The sequence below is a fragment of the Colobus angolensis genome, unplaced genomic scaffold, assembly GCF_000951035.1.
Source record: "Colobus angolensis palliatus isolate OR3802 unplaced genomic scaffold, Cang.pa_1.0 Scaffold399, whole genome shotgun sequence".
In the NCBI taxonomy this organism is placed as follows: Eukaryota; Metazoa; Chordata; class Mammalia; order Primates; family Cercopithecidae; genus Colobus; species Colobus angolensis.
In genome coordinates, this window is record NW_012117365.1 from 960,040 (window position 1) to 984,401 (window position 24,362).

General features: G+C 38.2%; 1 protein-coding gene across 4 annotated transcripts in view; it reads left to right on the top strand.

The window, feature by feature from the left end:
• SCMH1 (sex comb on midleg homolog 1 (Drosophila)) overlaps positions 1-24,362 on the top strand; it is a 172,886-nt gene that overhangs the window by 41,797 nt on the left and 106,727 nt on the right. For all 4 annotated transcript variants that reach the window (XM_011955182.1, XM_011955183.1, XM_011955185.1 and 1 more), the window contains 2 exons: positions 11,848-11,936; positions 16,030-16,273. In XM_011955182.1, coding sequence (XP_011810572.1) covers positions 11,848-11,936; positions 16,030-16,273 — 333 coding nt within the window. The remainder of the gene's footprint in view (positions 1-11,847; positions 11,937-16,029; positions 16,274-24,362) is intronic.

Consider the following 24,362-nt stretch of genomic DNA (forward strand, 5'->3'; position numbering starts at 1 on the left):
AAAAACCCTAGAAGAAAACCTAGGCAATACCATTCAGGACATAGGCATGGGGAAGGACTTCATGTCTAAAACACCAAAAGCAATGGCAACATAGCCAGAATTGACAAACGGGATCTAATTAAATTACAGAGCTTCTGCACAGCAAAAGAAACTATCATCAGAGTGAACAGGAAACCTACAGAATGGGAGAAAATTTTCACAATCTGCCATCTGACACAGGGCTAATATCCAGAACCTACAGAGAACTCAAACAAATTTACAAGAAGAAAACAACCTCATCAAAAAGTGGGGAAAGGATATGAACAGACACTTCTCAAAAGAAGACATTTATGCAGTCAACAGACATACGAAAAAATGGTCATCATCACTGGTCATCAGAGAAATGCAAATCAAAACCACAATGAGATACCATCTCACACCAGTTAGAATGGAAAAGTCAGGAAACAACAGTTGCTGGAGAGGATGTGGAGAAATAGGAACACTTTTACACTGTTGGTGGGACTGTAAACTAGTTCAACCATTGTGGAAGACAGTGTGGTGATTCCTCAAGGGTCTAGAACTAGAAATACCATTTGACCCAGCCATCCCATTACTGGGTATATACCCAAAGGATTATAAATCATGCTGCTATAAAGACACATGCACACGTATATTTATTGCAGCACTATTCCCAATAGCAAAGACTTGGAACCAACCCAAATGTCCATCAGTGACAGACTGGATTAAGAAAACGTGGCACATATACACTATGGAATGCTGTGCAGCCATAAAAAAGAATGAGTGCACGTCCTTTGTAGGGACATGGATGGAGCTGGAAACCATCATTCTCAGCAAACTATCGTAAGGACAAAAAACCAAACACCACATGTTCTCACTCATAGGTGGGAATTGAACAATGAGCATTTGGACACAGTAAGGGGAACATCGCACACCAGGGCCTGTCACCAACATGGTACATGTAAACATATGTAACAAACTTACACGTTGTGCACATGTACTCTAGTACTTAAAGTATAATAATAATAATAAAGTAAAAGTAGAATTCTATGATTCAGCAGTTCCATTTCTGGGTATATACTCAGAAGGACTGAAAGCAGGAACTTGGGCAGATAGTTGAATACCCATGTTTAGCAGCATTAGTCACAATAGCCGAAAGGTGGAAACCACTCAAGTGTCCGTTGATGGAAGAATGGATGAAGAAAATGTTCACACATATGTACACACAGAAAGAGAGTGGGGTGGGGAAGAGAGAGATGCAATGGGAATATTATTCAGCCTTAAAGAGGAAGGAAATTGTAACACATGCTAAAACATAGGTGAACCTTGAAGACATGCTAAGTGAAATAAGCCAGTTATAAAAGCACAAATATTGTATGATTTCACTTAGATGAGATATCTAGAGAAAGCAAATTTATAGAGACAGAAAGTACAATAGTAATTTCCAGGATCTCGGGGAGGAGGAAGTGAAGAGGTTAATAATAGGTACAGAGTTTCAGCTGGGGAAAATGAAAATGTTCTGGAGATGGATGGTGGTGATAGTTGCCCAATAATGTGAATACACTTAATGTCACAGAACTGTACACTTTAAAACTGTAAATTTGATACATATTTTACCACAATAAAAAATTACCAGGCCTGCAAACAAGCAAAAGAAAAACTAACCAATTATAATAAGAATCCAGAAATCACACAGATTATAGAATTAATAGGCAAGGGCATTAAAGCAGTTGTTTATATTGCATATGTTCAAGAAAATAGAGGAAATTATGAGTAGAGAAATGTAGGATTTAGATTTAAACAAATTGAACTTCTAGAGGTAGAAAATACAATATAATACCTCAAGTGAAGAATAAACTGAATGATCCACAACATATTACTGCTGGAATTGCTGCAGGAGGAAGATCAGCATACTTAAAAACAGCAGTATAAACTATCCAAATGAAACACAGAGAGAAAAAGAACTGAAAAAGCATCAGTGAGCCATGGAACAACTTCACGTAGCCTATAACATATATAACTGGAGTCCTGAAGGAGAGATAGGGAGCACATAAGTAGTTATTAGAAAAATAATGCTTGAAAAATTTTCGAATACTATGAAAATTATAATTTCACAGATCAGAGAAGCTCAATGAACCCCAAGCAGGAGGAATATGAAATAAACCACACAAGGCACATCATCATGAAATTGCTGAAAACCCATGATAAAGAGAACAAACTTAAGAGCAGCGAGAGAAAAACAAGCACATGATATACAGAAGATCAAAGAATGACAGCAACTTCTCGTCAGAAACAGTGCAAGCCAGAATACAGTGGAGCAGCATTTTTAAGTTCTAAAAGGAAAAGAAGTTGTTAAGCTAGAATTCTATACCAAACAAGAATGTCTTTCAAAAATAAAAATGAAATGAAGACGTTTGCAGACATATACAAAAGCTTAGAGAATTAATCACAAGCATATCAGTACTACAAGAAGTGTTAAGTGAAGTCCTTCAAGCAGGAAGAAAATGATAACCTGGAAAAAATGGATCTCTGCAAAGCAATGAGGAAAATTTGTAGGTAAATATAATAAAATTTGTAGGTACATATAATAATTCAGAAATAGCTAGGAACTCCTAAAAGAGCAATGTGCAGAGAGTAAGCCCGTTAGCTATTAAAACATACTTTAAAGCCTCTATAATTAAAATTATATGGAACTGGCATGTGAATAGACAGGCTGAGCAGTGTAAAGTAAATAGCAAATCCAGAGATAGATCTGACTGTATATGAAAATCTGCTATATGATAAAAGTAGTGTCGTAGTTTGCTGGGACTGTCAGTGAAATACCACGGACTGTCTGGCTTAAACAACAGAATTTTTTTTTCTCATAGTTCTAAAGGCTAGAAAGTCCAAGGTCAAGATTCTGGCAGGGATTGGTTTCTAGTGAGGGTCCTCTTCTTGCTTGCAGACAGCCACCTTATGGCTGCCTTCTCACTGTGTTCTCACAGGAGAGGGAAGAAGGAAGGGAGAGAAGTGGAGGGAGAGGGAGAGTTCTTCTGCTTCTTATAAGGCCATAGTTCTGTCAAATTAGGGCTGTACCCCATGACTTCACTTAACCTTCATCATCTCCTAACAACCCTGTCTCCAGGTACAGTTATATTGGGGATTAGGACTTCAACATATTAATTTGGGGGATGGAGATTCAGTCCATGATAGTTGGCATATTAAATTGGATAGAATTGACTTTTTCATAAGTGACATTGGGATAAGTTGATAGCCATTAGGAAAAGATACAATTGAATCCATATATCACAGCATATGTCAGAATAAACTGCACATGCATTAGAGATCAAAATGTTAAAAAAATGACTATATGAGTACTAGGAAAACAAATTCCTTTATAAACTTGGGGTGGGGAAAGCCTTTTTAAATATGACTCAAAGTCTAGATAGACCGATAAATTTTACTTTGTAAAACATTTTTAGAGAAAAAAAAATACTCCAAGCAAAGCTAAAAGACAAATGATAAATTGGAGAAAATATTTGCAACATAAAGCACAGATAAATCTCCCTAATTCATAAAGAACACTCATAAATAGAAAAATTTTTAAAGACTAAAACCTATAGAAAAATGATCTTAAGGCATGAACACTTGACAGAAGATACACAAATGGTCCTCAGACATATGAAAATACAAACCAGCCTTAATAAAATAAGTGCAGATTAAAACGACACTGAGATATTCTTTCTTACCAGATTGACAAAAATTCAAAAGCTTGAGGAGACAGCAAGGCTGTGGGGAAATAAGCGTTCTCATTTTTTTTGCTGGGAACATGCAGAATGGTACAATTCACACTGGAGAGGGAGGGCATACGATTCAGCAGTATCTGAGAAAAGCCACATATGCATTTATTAGTTGACCCAGGGATCCCACTTCAGGAATTTGATTTTAAAGATATACTTCCACAAAAATAAAGCAACATACACATGGTTTTTTTTTTTTTTTTTTTTTGCAACATTAAGAGATTGATTGAATGTAATATAGTACATTCACACAATGAAGTACCATTCAACCATAAAATAGAATGAGGAAGAGCTCTATAAACTAATATGGAGTGATTTCTAAGGTATATCATTAATGTGAAAAAAGAAAATTGCAAAAAGTATATATAATACGCTAACTTTTGAGAAAGAGAAGGGGAAATATGTATGTATATACATATATACACATATATAACACATGAGATTATATATTTTAAATTTATTTTTGTAAAAAGAAACACAGGAATATCAAGCCAAAAAATAATGAAAAGGCCACCCATTAGGCATGTCTTGGAATAAGTTAGAAAGTACCGGGATAAGAATGAGGCTTTTGAGAATATCTTTTAATATTCTTTTGACTTTTGAATTAAATATTTTACTTAATAAATAAAATTAAACTAAAAAAGATGAACAAAGCAAACTCTAAAATTGGTTAGAAACAAATGAAACTGAATCAAATGGATATCATAACCACATTGGAAAAACTATTAATTCAAATAAATTTTTAATGTAGAACCTTCACAGTATACCTTTAATATGGGGCATATTCTAAGGAAAAAATGGACTGCAAAGAAATTCTGATTTCTTAATAATGTTTGTGGTTTTGGCATGGCCATCTGAGACTAATTTTCTGACACTGAAAATAGAGTGAATGAATAAATAAGATTCTAATATGGAAAAAGATGAGGAAGAACCCTATAGTATTGGATTTGAATTGGAGAGTATCTGTATCTACTCTGGCCTTTAAAATATATGTATGCATCCTATTCAAGTAATACATATAAGTAACATATGACTTGTATATATATTTGTATATACATATGGCTTTCCAAGCACTGTTCGTTGAAAAGGCCTAGAAGCAATTACATCTCAATAGCAATGAGGACACCTTGAGTTTGGTTTCTGAAAATCACCTGATACACCTGTAATCCCAACACTTCGGGAGGCAGAGGCAGGAGGACCCCTTGAACCTAGGAGTTCGAGACCAGCCTGAACAACATGGCAAGACCCCCATCTCTACCAGAAAACATTAAAAATGAGCTGGACATGGTATGACACACCTGTGGTCCCAGCTACTTGTGAGGCTGAGGTGGGAGTATCCCGTTGAGTCTGGGAGGTCGAGGCTGAAGTGACCCATGATCATGCTATTGCACTCCAGCCTGGGTGACAGAGTAAGACCCTTCTCCAAAAAAAAAAAAAAAAAAAAAAATTAAAGTTGGAGGGAAGAAGTCTCCTTTGCAGAATGCCAGCCAATAAATATAGAAAGAAGGAGGCCGGGCACAGTGGCTCACACCTGTAGTCCCAGCACTTTGGGAGGCCAAGATGGGTGGATCACATGAGTCCAGGAGTTTGAGACCAGCCTGGGCAACATGGTGAAACTCTGTTCCTACAAAAAAATACAAAAATTATCTGGGCGTGATGACACGTACCTGTGGTGCCAGCTACTCAGGAGGCTGAAATGGAAGAATCGACTGAGCCTGGGAAGTTGAGGCTGCAGTAAGCGGAGATCTTGACACTGAATTTCAGCCTAGGGGACAAAGCGAAACCCTGTCTCAAAAAAATATGTAGAAAGAATGAGAGAAAATTACTTTTTTGAAACTATTTAAATAATTGAGTCAGGCAAGAGTAACCAATAAATGCTAAAACCATTAGGTAAAAAAACATACTGAGAAATAGGATATTCAGTCTCAAAGTTTCTCTCCACTGATTGCCTATTAATTACAAAGGGAAGTTACAGTGAAGAACACTGTCAGTCACCTCTTAACATGTGGTCAAATTTTGTATCTTCAATAATTAGACAAACTGACATCATGTGCCTCCTGCAGTATTGCAATGAGAAATACTCCACATCACCTGTATAGTACTTTTTATCAAATCTCTTTAGCAGGCCAGGCCTAGCAGCTTATGCCTGTAATCCTAGCCAGCACTTTGGGAGGCTGAGGCGGGATGATTACTTGAGGCCAGAAATTCAAGACCAGCCTAGGCAATATAGCAAGCCCACCATCACTACAAAAAACAGAAAAATTGGACAGGTGTGGTGGTGCACACCTTTAGTCCTAGCTGCTCAGGAGGATCACCTGAGCCCAGGAGTTGAAGGATGCTGTGAACCTTGCACCACTGCACACCAGCCTGGGCAACAGAGCAAGACCCTGTCTCTAAATAAATAAATAAATAAATAAGCTCTTTAGCATGAATGTAATTATGAGGAAACAATCAGAAGAAGTCCAAACTATGGGACATTCTGTAAAATATAATCCAGACTCTTCAAAAATGTCAGTGTCATACAAAGCAAACAAAGGGCAACAGGACTATTCTACATTAATTCTACATGAAAGGAGACTGAAGAAACATGACAACCAAATGCAGTATGTAATTCTTGATTGGATCCTGTATTTAAAAATCAAACAGTTTTAAAGAACATTTTAGGGACAAATAAGAATATTTTTAATTAAATTTCCTGAGTGTGATAATACTGCAATTTTGTAGGGGAATGTCTTTTTTCAAATATACTGATGTATTTAGGGGTGAAGTGTCATAACATCTCCAACTTTCACATAGTTTAGGGGTGGAAGTATTAATATATGTAGATGAAAAGCAGATGTGGGAAAATGGTAATAGTTGTTGAATCTAGTTGAAGGCTACATAGTTGTTCATTATATAGTTTTTGCTATTTTCTCTAGGTTTATAACTTCAAAATAAAATTTAAAAAATAAAATTATATAATTGTACATATGTGTATGTGTTCATGTTCCTCAGGCCTCCTCTGGACTTCTTTCTAGAGTTGCTGAATCAGAAGCTCTAGGTAATGGGGCTTGGGATTCTGCATGGCAAAATGGCTGTCCTGAGATTCTGCCACAACTGGTCTTTATTTGGAAAACATTGCTCTAGAAGAGCATCCTTTTCCATTAAAATCTTTTATGGTGTGTATGTATACGTATGTGTGTTCTGTTCTCATAAGGGATATTACTCCCTTGCAGAGGAGTCCTCCAAGGACAAAGCATGTAGTAGGTAGGGTACAATGATTCTCCTCAGTTATCTCAAAGCTACCACTCTTCTCCTCACAGCTCCCTGTTATTGCTGACTGATTCTTCTACTTATTACTGTGATTGTTTCTTCTAAAGAGAGCTGTCTACAGCATAGTTCTCAAACTTGGCTACCTGTTAAAATCACCTAGGGAGCTCTTAAAATTTTCAGGGTCTAGGCCTTAACTTCAGATTAGTTAAATAAGAATTTCTGGGAGTGGATCTGATGTATTCTTTAATGTTCCCCAGGGGATTCCAGTGTCCAAGTTTGAGAGTCACTGAGCTAATGTAGAAGTTAACCTCTATTGAGGCCCCTGGTCAAGTGAGTCAGGATCTCAGTGTAAACTGCTTACCTAGCAAATTTAGTCACATGCTCTAGTATATACAGTGACTTGAATCCTTTGTATGTTTCTGTCACTGATCAATTCCTGGTGTGAATGCTGTTCTGTTACCTGCCACGAGAGGGCATGGACTATAATTATATTATAGTCTTGCTGCTCCACATGTATGTATGTATGTATTGAGGCAGAGTCTCGCTGTGTCACTCAAGCTGGAATGCAGTGGCACAATCATAGCTCACTGCAGCCTCGACATCCCTAGGCTACAGCAGTAGTCCTGCATGAGCCTCCCACGTAGCTGGGAATACAAGTACACACCACCACACCTGTCTAATTTTTTCTATTTTTTGTAGAAACAAGGTCTCACTATGTTGCCTAGGCTGGTCTTTAAATTCTGAGCTGAAGTGATCCTCCTGCCTCAGTCTCCCAAAATGCTGGGATTATAGGTGAAAGCCACTGTGCCCGGCCTGCTGCTCCACACTTAAATCCAGTTTCATCAGTTAGCCAGTTTAAATAGATGGATCCTAGCTTATCCAGTGATCCCATAGTCTTGGGAGCACCTAGAAGCACTTTAGAAGTGGTTCTTTATGAAGTTTTAAAAAATAAATCCTTGTTAAACACAGAGCACTTGCAGCCTGTGTTTGGAATTAAGAGAGATCTGACTTTGTAATATTAACTTAGTCACTCACTACCTTAGTTGTGTGACTACTGGTAAGTTGCTTTACCTTGACTTTTAACGTTGAGTTTCAGGGGCCTCACCTGCAAGATCATTAATAAATTCTGCCCCGTATGGTTTTTGTGGATTAAGTGGAATAACATGATAAAGCATTCATCAATTTTTGGCACTCATTTAATAAATGGAGGGTTTTTTCCTTAATTCAATAAGACTATCAAGGATCTTCTAGTTGAAGAAGACATACACATTAAACTTTTTAAAAAGAAAATTCAGATGGTGATAAGGGCTAGGAGTAAATAAGGAAGCAGGATAGATTTAGGAGGCTATTTTGGGTAATCAAGGAACACCTTTCTGAGGAAGTGATGTCTCAGCAAATAACTAACTGTAAAGAGTTGATTAAAAGGTGTTTGAGGCAGAGGGAAACAGCTTGGTATATTTGAGAACAGAAAGACCAATGAAGGGGGGTACAAGGGAGTGGTAAGAGATGAATAATGAGGAGTAAGCGAGGTCCAGATCATGTAAGCCTTGTAAACATGAATAATAAAGAGTTTAGATCTGTTTTGTGTTGTGAAATTTAAGCATAAGGTAATGTGACCTGATTTATGTTTTTAAAAACTAAACATATTATTCTGGCTGCAAAAGTAGAGGCCTGAGGTCCAGTTAGAAGGCTGTTGCAGTTGTCTAGGCAAGGTTTGACTCTGGCTTAGATAGGGTAATATAGCAGTAGAGATGGTGAAATGTGGGTTGATCTAGCATATATTAAGCAGGAAAGCCATCAAGACTTGCTGATTAATTGGGTTTGGTGGGTGATAGAAAGGGAAAAATCAAGGATTACTTCTGGTCTTTTTGGTCTGAGCACCTGGGTTTAGTAGGGGGTGCCACCTATTAAACTGAGATGGGATAACTGGAGGAAAGAACAAGTTTGGAGGGAATAGTAGAATCAAGAGTACTATCTTATACTTACTCATTTTATGATTTCTTAGACATCCAAGTAGAGTTATAGACTGAGGTAGTTGGATATGTGAACATGAAACCCAGAGCAGAGGTTTGGGCTAGATATATAAATTGACAGTCATCATTTAACAGGAAGAAAGTGGGGGCCAAGAAGAAGACAGAAGCAATGACTGATCACTGAGGTACTCTACATTTAGAGGTTAGGATTTCCTCTTACCCACCTGTCCTTTTCCTTATAGACACCCTAGGTCATTACCTAATTTGAATATAGCCTCAAATTATTGTTTTTATCTTCCTTATTTTCTCTCTTTCACAAGTTTATGACTCCAACTCTTCTTACCTAGAGACAGTGTGGTAGGACTGAGTATAAAATATTTGAAGATACTAATGTGATGATTAGTTATGAAAGCTCTGGAGACAAAGCAGTTGGGTTCATATCCTGACTCTGCCATTTACTAACTTACTCACTTTGGATATTTTACTTAATTTCTCTAAGCCTCAGTTTTTTCATCTATAGTTGTAAAAATAATAGCCAGTATTTAACTCCTGCCTATATGCCAGGCAGTGTTTTAAGTTCTTTGTGTGTATTAGCTTATTTAATCCTTAGAACAGCCCATTGATTCTTATCCCACGCTGTTGTTGACGAAACTGAAGCTAGAGAGAGGTTTTGTAATTTTCCAAAAGTTATATACCTGGCAAGCAGCAAAGCTGAATTTAAACTCAGGCAGTCTGGCCCCAGAAACAGTGCTACTCTTCTAGTATCTGATTCGAAATAGTAGTAGTGATCCACTGCAAATGCTTAGCACAAGCTGCTGGCTCATGATATGTGTACAATAAACGTTAACTTTTGGAGGCAACGTAATGTAATAAAACAGATAGTGTAATAAACATAGTGTAATAAAAGAGAACCAAATAAGAAGTCTTGGGGTTCCAGCCTGACACTATAAGATTGGCTTGTGTGACCATGAACAGGTTTCGTAGCCTCTTGACTTGGCAGTTTTGTCATCTGCAGTGTAAGATCTTCGTACTTCATGGCCTCTGAGGTCCCTTTTAATGTTAAAATTATCTACTGTCTATGATTGCCCAAGAATATTGAGATAAATTACGGATATACTTGAATTTGAAGGGATAGAGTCCCACATCACCTAATGGGTTGAGGAATAAGATATCTTAGCAATGTCTTGGGTTCATAATATTCTGCTTTGTCCCTGTACTCTTGAAGGATCCTGCTGGTAGTGAAACGTAGTAAAGAACCACAAACTTTGTTATCCAACCACCATATATTGAAATCTGTCTCCACCATTTACTAGCATGATCCTAGACAAGCTGCTTCTCTGAGTTTTCATTTTATATCATCTATAGAGTAAGGATAATAATAGTGCCTGCCCATGTTATTATTTCAAATATTGAGTAAGAAATGACATATAAAATGTTTACTACATGGTAGGCATTCAATATATATTAACTATTATGATAATATTATAATGATTTCCAGAACTGAGAGGAGTTTTTAGCTCCTTAAGCTTCAGATGAGATAGAAACCCCTCAGTAACCCCTGCCTCAAAAATGGAATTGGGAATTACATGGCTAGGCACTCTACGCATTGATAACTATAGGCATGAAACCTGAATTTTCTAATTGTGCAGGCCTCCCTATACCAAGGTGTACAGACCACTTCTCTAAAACAGTAGTGCCTTGCTTTACCTTATCCGTAGGTGTACCAAACCACTCATGGCAAAGCTGCTCTGGGTTTGGCTTGCTTCAGCCCTCCCTGACCTAAGGAGAGTTGTTTTCCCACATACACACCATGCCTGAATTTCTGGAGGGAATTTTTTAAAACCACAGTCAAAAGAAGAGTAGCAGTTAAAAACCCAGCTCAAACCAGGTTAGAGAGGGAAAAAAGGAGGAGGCAGGAATTATTAACTTATATAACCAAGAAGTCCAAGGATTTATGTGGTGTTGAGTGTCTGAGTACAGGGTTTTAAACACTGTTATGTCTCTCCATTCCATGCCTTACTTTGGCTTTATTCTCAGTTATGTTCTCCATGTAGCAGTGCCCAAACCACGAACATCCTTATGAGCATGTTCTCAGACAAAGAAAGATTTTCTTCTCCCATGTCAATCTCATGTCAGAAGACAACTGGCCTAACTTGGGACATAGACACATATACACTCTTGGTCTAGGGGAATTTGATGCTCTTAAAGAGCTTCTTTTTAATCTTAATGCAAAATGAAGATTTTTGGATAGGACGATCCTCTCCAATGTCATTCCTTGGTCCTTAGTTGTTTAAGTAAACAATGAACTTCAAAAAGTATTTTGTACTTGGTGTGTGTATGTGTGCAAGACAGAAAGTGATAGAGAAGTAGTGAGTTAGTTTATACTGAGAGGAACCAAAATTATTTACTTATATATTGGGTTTATCAGTTGACATGTTTGGTTTCTTCTTAAGAGATTATTAGATCCCCTTTCATACTCTACTGTCCAGATCATCTCTAAGTATTCGTTAATCCTATCACATCATTTTTGGATTTTTCAAGGAAAGTTTTCTAGGTATTATGTTGTGTGTTCTGTAATACTTGTCTTAGTCAGGAAACTTGGTTTGGAGACTCTGTCCCACTATTTACAGCATTGCCTTGGACAAGTTACGTTCTCTCTTATGTGCCTCATTTTCTTCATCTGTCTAATGAGGTGTTTCTTCTTTTTAACCCTTAAGTCCTTTCTTAACAGTCTGTGATTCTGTAACTATCACAGCATAGGAGTAGCTGGATTCTAAAGGCAGAACTTGATATCACCATTCATTTTTGAAACATTTTAAATCTGTTGCCCATTATGCTTGCTGCAGGATTTCGGCTGAATGCATCTTCTTGGCCCATGTTCCTTTTGAAGACGTTAAATGGAGCAGAGATGGCTCCCATCAGGATTTTCCACAAGGTACGCTAACCCTCATATATCACCAGCTCCCAGCTGCTTAAGGTTAAATATTGAGCCATTGATGTCCACATTTACTTATGGCCTAAAGATGCCTTCTCAGAAATTAGTTCAGAAGGATTTTTTAGTAGCTTATGAAGCAGCAATTATCCCCAGAGGAATATATTAGACTATAAGGTCCCATATATTAGATTATATGGTCCCAGCTGCCAGTAATCTCTGTCTACCTGTCAGGGTTGTTAAGAAGTTAAAATGTATTATTAGTAGAATATATGAAATGTAATACAAGTCTAAAGGAGCTATTCTTATTATAGATCTTGGAGTTCTGTAGAGTTCATGTTCTTTTTTTTTTTTTTTTTTTTGTTGAGACGGAGTCTGGCTCTGTCACCCAGGCTGGAGTGCAGTGGCGCGATCTCAGCTCACTGCAAGCTCCGCCTCCCTGGTTTACGCCATTCTCCTGCCTCAGCCTCCCAAGTAGCTGGGACTACAGGCGCCCGCCACCTCGCCCGGCTAGTTTTTTGTATTTTTTAGTAGAAACGGGGTTTCACCGTGTTAGCCAGGATGGTCTCAATCTCCTGGCCTCGTGATCCACCTGTCTCGGCCTCCCAAAGTGCTGGGATTACAGGCTTGAGCCACTGCGCCCAGCCGAGTTCATGTTCTAAACAGAGAAAAGAAGGAGACTATTTTTGCTGCCTACAATATGTTATGGGAATTTATATATACTATCTCATGTAATACCCACAGCTAACTTTATGAACTAAGAATTAGTATTTCCGTTTAAAAGTTAAGGAAACAAATACTTTTGAATTGGGAGCTTGCTCAAGATCACGTGGCTAGTAAGTGGCAGAACAGGGGAGCCAAAACCTGTTTTTGTTCTTGCTTCTCAAGAAGTGAGGCAGTGAGTCTATCTGTTGAATTTTCTAATGGGGTAAAAGTTACTGTAAAGTGTATTGAATTAGGTTTGCCTATGCTGCTAGTTAAGTCTCAACACTAAGAGCATCCTGCTTCTGAATTACCTAGCACCTATGTAACTCAGGAGTAGTTATTGTATTCTTTGGGACTAGAAATAAAGATGAGTTTTAGACTTTGCTATGCCAGCTATGCAGTTAAAATCTTAAAGGGATCTGCCGAGACTCCAAGTAGAATGTTTAACTTCTGGATCAGTGGAGGGGGAAAATAGAAGAAAACTCAGTTGATTGAAAAGGAGAAAAAAAGAACTTTGGAAATTGAAATTAAATAAAAACATAGACAATAAGATAGTTGTAATAAATTCAGATACGTTAATTATCACAAGAAATGAGCTTAAGCTCATTATAATCATACATAGATCAGATTTTTAAAAATCTAGCTATATGCTATATATAAGAGACACCAAAAATAATGACAAAAATGTTGAAAGTAAAAGAATATCTACAGAGAATGGGGATGATGGAAAACAAATTTTTTAATTTTTAAAAAATAAAAGAATATGAAAGATGTGTCAGATGAACTTTTATCAAAATAAAGCTGGTATAAACTATACGGAAATCACACAAGACTTTGATACTAAAAGTCTAAATGATGCTAAAAACATTGAGTCCAGGAATTTGAGACCATCGTGGGCCACACATAGCAAGACCCCATCTCTAGAAAAAATTTAAAAATTAGCTGCGAGTGGTGGCATGTGCCTGTAGTCTCTGCTGCTTGGGAGGCTGAGGTGGAAGAATCGCTTAAGCTCACAAGGTTGAGGCTGCAGAGGCTGCAGGGAGCTGTGTTTGCACCATTGAACTCCAGCCTGGGTGACACAGCAAGACCCTGTTTCTAAAAATAAATAAATAAAACACATTAAAGAGGTCACTATCTAATGATAAAGTACAGTTCTTCAGGCAGACAAAACAGTCATAAATGTACATGCTCCTAGAAAATGTAATCTCAAAGTATAATAGAGTAAAATTTGACAAAAGTACATGGTGAAATTGGAAAATCCATAAATCACTGAGGAATATTTTAAGATTTATCTCTTAACAGTCAAGCACACAAAGAATTTGTAACAATCAAGCACACAAGAATTTGTATGTCAGTCAGCATAAGCTAATAATCAGTATTGAATAAGTTGGTCAATTTTTAAAAATCACTTTATTTGCATTTAAAGTAACAGTTAAATTTGAATGATTTGAAAATAAATTTTTTAAATGCCACTTATGATAGCAATGGAATTGTAATTTGCCTAGAAAAAAATGTTAGTGAAAAAGCATGAGATATTTATAGAGGAAATTTTTAAATGTATGTTGAAGAAATCTGCATTAAAGAAATCTTGGCCAGGCACGGTGGCTCATGCCTATAATCCCAGCACTTTTTGGGAGGCCGAGGTGTACGGATCACTTGAGGTCAGGAGTTTGAGACCAACTTGGGCAACATGGTAAAACCCCATCTCTACAAAAAATACAAAAATTAGCCTAGTGTGGTGGCATGTGCCTGTAATCCCAGCTACTTGGGAGGCTGAGGTAGGAGGATCACTTGACCCTGGGAGGCAGAGGTTGCTGTGAGCCAAGATTATACCACTGCACTCCAGCCTGGGTGACAGAGCCAGACCCTTTCTCCAAAAAAGAAAGAAAGAACGAAATCTTAGCAAATGGAAAAGACTATCATGTTTATGGATGGGAAGGCTTGATAGTATATAATAAAGGTTATTTCCACCCAAATTCATCTATAAATTCATTGTAATTCCAGTCAGAATCCTAATAGGGTTTGTATATGGAACTTGAAAAACTAATTGAAATGTATATGAAAGATGGAGAATGAACAGCAAAAACAATATTGAAGAATGACAAAGTAGGGGGACTTTTCCTATCAGATATCCATTTAATAAGACTATGTTATTGTTACAGGATCAGGCAGTAAGATTAAGGGAACAGAACAGAATGTACAACACAGTTTTTGAAACTTGATCTATGTAACTGCATTACAAATTAGCACCCAGGAACTGTCCACACTTCTGGTGAAAGTATACAATGTTACAACCCCTTTGGAGGACAAATTAACAATATTTGATAAAGCAGAAGATGTATATATCTGCCCTATAACCCAGGAATTCTATACCTAGATGTATAACCTAAAGAAACCTTCCCACATGTGTACAAAGAAGTGCAAGAATGTTGGTTAAAACTCTTTTAAAATAGTAAACAATTGGGCTGGGTGCTGTGGCTCACGCCTGTAATCCCAGCACTTTGGGAGGCCAAGACGGGTAGATCACGAGGTCAGGAGATCGAAACCATCCTGGCTAACACGGTGAAACCCCGTCTCTACTAAAAATACAAAAAAAGAAAATTAGCCAGGTGTGGTGGTGGGCACCTGTAGTCCCAGCTACTCAGGAAGCTGAGGCAGGAGAATGGTGTGAACCCGGGAGGCAGAGCTTGCAGTGAGTGGAGATCACACCACTGCACTCCAGCCTGGGTGACAGAGCGAGACTCCATCTCAGGAAAAAAAAAAAAAAAAATTAGTAAACAATTGGGAAGAACTTTAAGTGTCCAAAGGAGAATGAATAAATTTTGATACATACATACAATGAAATACTATTACGAGTTAAAATGAACTTGAAATACTATTACGAGTTAAAATGTATCAACATGGGCAAATTTCAAAAGCATACTGTGGAACAAAAAAACAAATTGTACAATGATATATGCAGTATACTACAATTTATATAAAATTTAAAAGTAGGCAAATGGGTATGTACGTATATAGTAAAATATAAAACATGCATGGGTAGCTGTTACCTCCATGGTAGGTGGAGGGGGAATGGAATATGGGAAGGGCACAAAGGGAGATTCAACTTTTATCTGCAACCTTTTATTTCCTTTTTTAAAAAGCTGAAGCAAAGTTGTCAAAATGTGAGGATTAATTAAGTAATACTTTAAATATTTAAATATTTTAAATTTTTAAATAAAATATTTTAAATACTTTAAATAAAGTAATACTGTAATTTAAAAGAAAGGCTATATATCCATTATAAATCTTATATAGCAGTCACTTTTTAATCATCCAAATGAGATAGTAGTCTATTGGCATAATGGCCTCTTTTTGTGTCTAGGTGTGTATATTTCTGTTTCTTATCTAGGAGCCGCCATCGCCTTCCCACAACTTCTTCAAAATGGGAATGAAGCTAGAAGCTGTGGACAGGAAGAACCCTCATTTCATTTGCCCAGCCACTATTGGGGAGGTTCGGGGCTCAGAGGTGCTTGTCACTTTTGATGGGTGGCGAGGGGCCTTTGACTACTGGTGCCGCTTCGACTCCCGGGACATCTTCCCTGTGGGCTGGTGTTCCTTGACTGGAGACAACCTACAGCCTCCTGGCACCAAAGGTAAAGGCCCATCTACATGCTCTTGAAATCATGACCCAGATGATAAGGCAGATTACCCAGTCTGTCATGATCGTGTCTTCACCAGTGTACTTCACTAGTATGCAGGGGAGGAGAAAGGGCCAGCAGCTTAGGTAACAACCCAGGTCTACCAGGGAGCAATTAGAAACAGTAAGTATTAAGTGTCAAATGAAGCCGCATGTGGCATTTGGGATAAAGTAATCATTTCTTGCTCTACATATCCTGGTTTATTCTCAGGCAACTAGCTTTTCATCTCTCTTACTTTTGTCCCTAACCCATTTCAAAGTTTGAGTACTAGTATTCCCAAGGCACACACCTTCCTCTGACCTTAGGGGCTTTGGATAAGAGCTGGAGTAACACTGTATTGTGAAAATAGTTGAGAAGCACTGTAGCAGGATGATAAAAAGAACAAGCTTTGAAGTAAGATAGACATGGGTTTGAGGTCCATCTCTGCCTTTTATCAGTTGTGTAGTTCCTTAAACTACAAATTCCACATCATGAAGTAAAAAACCTACTTCATGAAGTTATTGTGAGGAATAAATGAGATTACATGGGTAAAATGCTTACATCTGATGACTAGCAAGTGCTAAACAAATTTTTATTGTATTACTGCTGCCATTATATTCTATATTATAACTATAACATACTATATGATTATTACAATATGCTATATTATCATTATTATAATACTATTATTATAAAACTAACCACTACCAATGAGAGAGTATATATAAAGTACTAGAATAGTGCCACAGACTAAATGAACAGTAAAATGATACAGATGATGACAGTGGAAAAGATCCAGAATAGATTTCGAGGTAGCTGCTTTTAGTAAAGATAATAATAATAATCTCATCCTCTTAAGTCTAAAAAGTACTGGTGAATCTGAGGGAATGAAAAGTCCCCCTTCTTATTGTCTGAGGATCTCTTTTCTAAACCTCTGTTGAATTCATTCATTCAATTAGCCAAATATTTATTGAGCACCTAATTGTAAGCCAAGCTGAGAATACACAAGTGACAAAAATGAACAACATTGCTGTGCTCATGACGTTTCCATTCTAGTTGGCTGAAACAGATGGTAAACACTTAAATCAAGAAATAAGATAATTTCATATAGATAATTTTTATAGACAGAAATAAAATAATTTCTCCTAAGGAAATAAAGTATGATGGGATAGTGATAGTGAAGGTATAATTGTAAAGGGTTTTTTTTTGTTTAACAGCTCTATTGAAATATAATTGACATAAGATAAATGGCATGCATTTAAAGTATACAATTTGAAAAGTTTTGACATATATATACATCCATGAAACCATTACCACAGTGAAAACAATGAACATATTTATCATTCACAAAAGTTCTTTGTAGAGGGGAAACTTGTTTAGGTAGAATTTCTTTTCAAGAAAATTTGTCTGAAAAGTTGATACTTGAATTGAGACCTGAATGATGAGAAGAAGTCATCTAAGGAAAGAGACTTCCAACCAGGCAGAAGGAACAACTCATATAATGATGCTGAGACGTGAGTGAGTTTATTATGTTCCAAGGGCAGAAAACAGACTGCTCTGGCTAGAATGCATTGCCTGAGCAAGAAAGTGGTACAAGGGGCTGGGTGCAGTGGCTCACATCTGTAATCCCAGCACTTTGGGAGGCTGAAGCAGGTGGATCACCTAAGTCAAGAGTTTGAGACCACCCTGGCCAACATGGTGAAGCCCCATCTCTACTAAAAATACGAAAATTAGCAGGGCGTGGTGGTACACGCCTGTAATCTCAGCTACTCAGGAGGCTGAGGCAGGAGAATCACTTGAACCCAAGAAGCAGAGGTTGCAGTGAGCCAAGATCGCACCAATACACTGCAGTCCGGGCGACAGAGAAAGACTCTGTCTCAAACAAAAGCGGGCAGTACAAGATGATGTTGGGGAAGTGGGCAGGCGCCAAATTGTGTAGGACCTTGTTAACCAGAGTGGGAATATTGTATTTTATTCTAAACATGTTAGGGAACCACTAGAAGGTACTAAGCCAGGGAAGTGACAAGATTTGATTTACTTTAAAAAAAGCACTTGGACTTATATCCAGAATATAAAAGAACACTTATAACTCAATAAAAAAGACAACCCAATTTAAAAATAAGCAAAGGATTTGGATAGATATTTCTCCAGATAACATACACAAATAGCCAATAAGCACTTAAGATGCTTAATATCGTTTGTCGTTAGGGAAAGGCAAATCAAAGCCACAGTGAAATACCACTTCACACCCATGGCTACAGCTATAAGCAAAAGATGGATAATAACAAATGTTGCTGAGGATGTGGAAAAACTGGAACCCTCTAACATTACTGGTGAGATTGGAAAATGCTACAACCACTTTAGAAAACAGTTTGGATGTTACTCAAAACGTTAAAGAGTTACCATGTGACCCAGTAATTCCACTTATAGATATATACTCAAGAAAATAGAAAACATATGTCCACACAAAAACACATAATGAACATTTATGGCAGCATTATTTATAGTAGCCAAAAAGATAAAACAACCCAAATGTTCATCATCTGATAAATGGATAAATAAAATGTGGTATAACTATAGGACAAAATACTAATTGGCAATAAAAAAGGAATAAAGTACTAATACATTCTACAGTATAGATGTATCTTAATAACATTATGCTAAATGAAAAAGCCAGTCACAAAAGATAATCACTGATGATTACATTTATATGAAATGTCCAGAACTGGCAAAAACATATAGACAGAAGTAGATTCGTGGTTGCCAGTGGCTGGGGGAGGGAAAAAGGGAAATGACTGCTATTGGGGTTTCTTTTGAGGATAATGAAAATGTTTTAAAATTAGATAGGGGTGATGTTTGCACAACTCTGTGAATATCTTAGAAAACACTAAAATGTAGGGTGAATTTGTGGTATGTAACTTATGTCAATAAAGCTATTATCTAAAAAAAATAACTTGAGCTGGTCTGTGGAGAATGAGCTGTACAGTGGTAATTATGGACAAGGAAGAAATGAGGTTGCTAGGATTAGGATAGTCGCACTGAGGTGGAGAGATCCTGGGGCAGAATGAAAGGGAAACACACTTTTCTTGGCTCAGGAAAGTGCCACTCCTCTCTGTGATGCAAGAAACAAGTACCCTGGGGTCAGTATGGTAAATCCATTGTGAGGAAGCACTGTGAGGTAATAGCTCTATGGAAGCAGCAAGAAGAGAGGTGTGCTGGAACTGATAGCAGAGTCATGTTTGTTACTTGAGGCTAAAACAGGATAAGCCTTGGTGCTCTGGGCTTTATTCAGTATTAACTGAACCTATTAAGGTTAATTTTCTCATTTTCATGCCCTGGGAATTCACTGTTCTTTTGCCTAATAAATCTAGAGCAGTTAGGTAGTTCTCCAGAGCCAACAGAGTTGACAGTCTTTGTGTCCAGGTTGCTGGATATGCATTCCTTTCTGGCAGCAAACCTTGCTGATAAGAAATATGACTCACTCTGTGGCTGATGCTTCCAGAGAAGTTTGCTGTTTTCCTCTCTTCTGTGTGTCTCTGGAGTCCTTAGATTTTCAACAGAAGATGGTCAGAGGACCAGGCTCAGAAGGTACAGAGAGGCCTTCCAGGTGACATTTCCAGACTAGGTGCTTCAGTCATCATTCCAGCAGTTAGGTTATTCCCTCTAACAACTGTTTCCTCCCACACTTTACACCCTCAGTAAGTCCTACAAAAGTGCTTTCTATAACAGCAGAGGTTGGCCAGCAGTCTCAGTGTCCTGGCTAAGGAGCAAGTGATGCAATGTGGAAAAAATGTGGTTACTCAATTCATGTCACAAAACAAGTTGTTCTCTGTGTGTAAGCCTGTTCTCTTTCTAATCATACTATTTCCTCCTTCTTTCCTACCTTCTGGTCATTAGTATGCAAATGTTAAAAATTCGGACTAAGATAATGTTTCTTACTCATGGCAAATAGGAAAAACCAATATTTATTTAATATTCCTTTACACACAGATTTTCATTTTATCTTCTGGTAACTCTGAACAAGGTATAATTATTTTCAGATACATTTTATGTATGAGAAAACTGAAGCTCAGATAATTAAATGACTTGGCTCTGTTAATATTTGAGTCTAGAGAGTGAGACCATGGCGATCTTTTAGTAGAGCCACCTGTCAGGACCAGTATCACTGAGGCATATTGTTTTCACACTTGTCTCGCTGATACTCTTCCCATTCTCCTTTGGCCCTTCTTCAAAGCTTCATTTGAGACCCTGGATTTTGGCTTCCAAATCCTGATAAAAAATAGGAAAGAAGAAGTATGGTGTAATTTCAGAGCACTAAACTGGGTTCTAGTCCCAACCAGACCGCAAACTTGTTTACGTCATTGAGCAAGTCATTCTTACATGTGAGAGACTGAACTACATGATCCCTAATGGGCACTTTTACCTCTGTAATACTATGTAATTTAATGATCTTGAGAATAGGTAGCAGGTGACTCCTGTGCCTGTGTCTCCTACATGATTTTAGATTCATCAGCTCACCTATCTCTGCCTTTTTGAAGTAATTCCCATGTGCCAGCTGTCTGCTGCCTCTTTTTCTCCTTTTCTAAGCCAAGTAGTATCCCTTTTAGCTGCTAAACTCCTGTGACCAAGCGAGCTCTGATGGGTAGTAACTACCAAGCTTCCAACTAATCCAGAGTACTTGGTTATGAAAGGCAGAAGCTTTTTACTTTCAGCTTATTTGTGACTTAAAATAAAACTGAAACAGATACATGCTTTACTTTTTAAATTTAAAAAGCAAAATGAAGTATTCAGTATGTATGTCATGACTATGATGCTAATCATACCTTTAGCCATCGTAATAATCCACTTGACTTCCTCTTGCTCTGATTTCAGGCTGGGAAAGCCAGTTTCAGATTATACCTTAGCTTCCTATGTAGATTGACAGCAGCAAGAGAACATGAGACCCAAGCTACTTTATATTTTTATTATAAATTAATATATTGCTATTCTGGATTAGTACATTTGTCTCTTGTGACTTCATATGTTGTTAAACTGCATCTGTCTGCTCTCTACATGCTAATCCAAATACGGGAATCTAGTGGAGGTGCTGCACTTTAGCATACCTGTTAGAGTACATGGTCAACCAGGCCTCTTTTACCTTCTCAGTCTACCCTTTCTGCTGTGACAGGTTTCTTTGTACAAAGCAAAAATTTCAAAATCAGACTCAACATTGTGGCTCATGTACAGGATTCTTACCCTGGTCTGGAGGGTAATAATTTTATGCTTAAAAACAAAACTTCCAGAATATCTCTTCCTTTTTTTCTTTGGAAAGTGCTTTCCATACTTAAAGAAAGTTCTCTTTTTGTTGTAAAACCACATAGGAAATTATGCCACAATCACTTTGGGATTCTGGGACAGAAAGAGTTAAAATTGTAATCCTAGGCTAGGCGCAGTGGCTCACGCCTGTAATCCCAGCACTTTGGGAGGCCGAGGCAGGTGGATCATGAGTTCAAGAGATCGAGACCATCCTGGCCAACATGGTGAAACCCCATCTCTAACTAAAAATACAAAAATTAGCTGGGTGTGGTGTTGCGCACCTGTAGTCCCAGCTACTCAGGAGGCTGAGGCAGGAGAATCACTTGAACTTGGGAGGCAGAGGTTGCAGTGAGCCAAGATTGTGCCACTGCACTCCAGCCTGGTGACAGAGCGAGACTCTATCTCAAAAAAAAAAAAAAAAAAAAAAATTGTAATCGTAGACTACAGAGAGAAAAACGAGGATAGAGGCAAGAATAATAGAACTAAGGCTAACTTGTAGGTCTCAACGTGAGGTCACCTGATAGACTGATCTTCTTTATCTATCCATTTATTCAAATTCTAACTATCAAGTCATGATTAAGCACTAGTCATTGGTTCAGTTGATGGGGATTCTACCGTTGAGTGTTACAGTTGTGTGAACATATAGACCAATAAAGAATTACTACTTTGGAGGAATAAAGTACAGAGGGACCCCAACCTAGACTGAGGGGATTGGAGGTTGGAAATCTCTGTAACCTCCCTTGAACCTAACATGTCTAACATGGGCTGCTCTATAGCTATTGGGTAAATGGATGAATAAAGGACAGACTTCCAAACGAAGGCTTCCAAATGAAGTGATGTCTAAGCTGAAACCTTAAGAATGGCTAGCAGTGAAAACTGATTAGTGTAGGGCCAGAAGTTAAGAAAAAAAAAGTATGGTCAAGGAATTAAAAAATAGTTAAGGCCAGGCATAGTGACTCATGCCTATAATCCCAGCACTTTAGGAGGCAGAGGCGGGTGGATCATCAGGTCAGGAGTTAGAGACCAGCCTGGCCAATATGGTGAAACCCCGTCTCTATTAAAAATACAAAAATTAGCTGGGTGTGGTGGCTGGCGCTTGTAGTGCCAGCTACTCAGGAGGCTGAGGCAGGAGAATCGCTTGAACCTGGGAGGCAGAGGTTGCAGTGAACCAAGATCGCACCACTGCACTCCAGCCTGGGCGACCGAGCGAGACTCCATCTCAAAAAAGAACAAAAACAAACAACAAAAAAGTAGTTAAATGGCTAGATTGTAGGGTGTAAGGAGAGGAGCAGAAAGAGATAAGGCATGACAGAGGAAGACGCAGAATGCTTCTCTCTTATAGACTGTCTTAAGGATCTGGATTTTTACCTTGTGAGCATTGAGAACTGTATTAGGCCATTCTTGCATTGCCATAAAGAAATACCTAAGACTGGGTAATTTATAAAGAAAAGAGGTTTCATTGGCTCACAGTTCTGCAGGCTATATAAACATGTTGCTGCATAGCTTGGCTTCTGGGGAGGCCTCAGGGAGCTTTTACTAATGTTGGAAGGCAAAGCCAGAGCGAGCACATGGCAGTGTGGGGAGGGGGATGTCACACTTTTATGACAACCAGAACTCACTATCTCAAGGACAGAACCACACCATGAGGAATCCACCCCCATGACCTAAACACCTCCCACCAGGCCCCACCTCCGATGTTGGGGCTTACAGTTTGACATGAGATTTGGGCAGGGACAAAATATCCAAACTAAATCAAGAACTATTGACCGGGCATGGTGGCTCATGCTTGTAATGCCGGCACTTTGGGAGGCCGAAGTGGGCAGATCACCTGAGGTCAGGAGTTCGAGACCAGCCTGGCCAAGATGGCAAAACCCTGTCTCTACTAAAAATAGAAAAATTAGCTGGGCATGGTGGCATGCACTTGTAACCCCATCTACTAGGGAGGCTGAGGCAGGAGAATCACTTAAACCCAGGAGGTGGAGGTTGCAGTGAGCCAAGATTGTGCCACTGTACTCCAGCCTGGGTGACAGAGCAAGACTCTGTCTCAAAAAAAACAAAAAAACAAAAAAAAAAACCTGTTGAATGAGCTTTTAAGTTACAGCTCAGATTTGTGTTTTAGAAGGACCATTTTGGCAACAATGAAAGGATGGGTGGCTTCTAGATGCTGGAGTCAGGGATGTCAGTTAACAAACTGTTATAATATTCCAGGTGAGAGAAAACTGAAGCAGTGACATTGTGGTGAGGATAAGATCGGGGTCGGGGTGGGGGCATATTCTTTGAATAAAGAAGACAAAATGCAAGTTCTTAAAGTATATCACCTATTGTGACTATTTTATTTATTTAACAAGCCCTGTACAATGTAAAATAAGCCAAGTTTTCAGTTTAAGCATTTATGAGGAGCTAAAATTCTCCTTTCTGTCATGCCTAGGAAGTTGGGATTCTTTTCTACCTGGAGTCCATGTTAAATGGAACTAATTTATTAACTGCCTCTTTATGTCCCCACCACTTGGAACATGCTAATTATTCCATAATATCTGTTAACTGAAATAGGTTATACTATATTTTCTGATTCCATTTCTGTTTATCCTCATCTAAAGCCGTTATTCAGATATTCACTTAATTACAAAAAATAAGACGACTACTCACATCTATGACAATTTTGATAGATTAAAAGCTATTTACGGCCAGGCACAGTGGCTCGTGCCTGTAATCCCAGCACTTTGGGAGGCTGAGATGGGTGGATCACCTGAGGTCAGGAGTTCAAGACCAG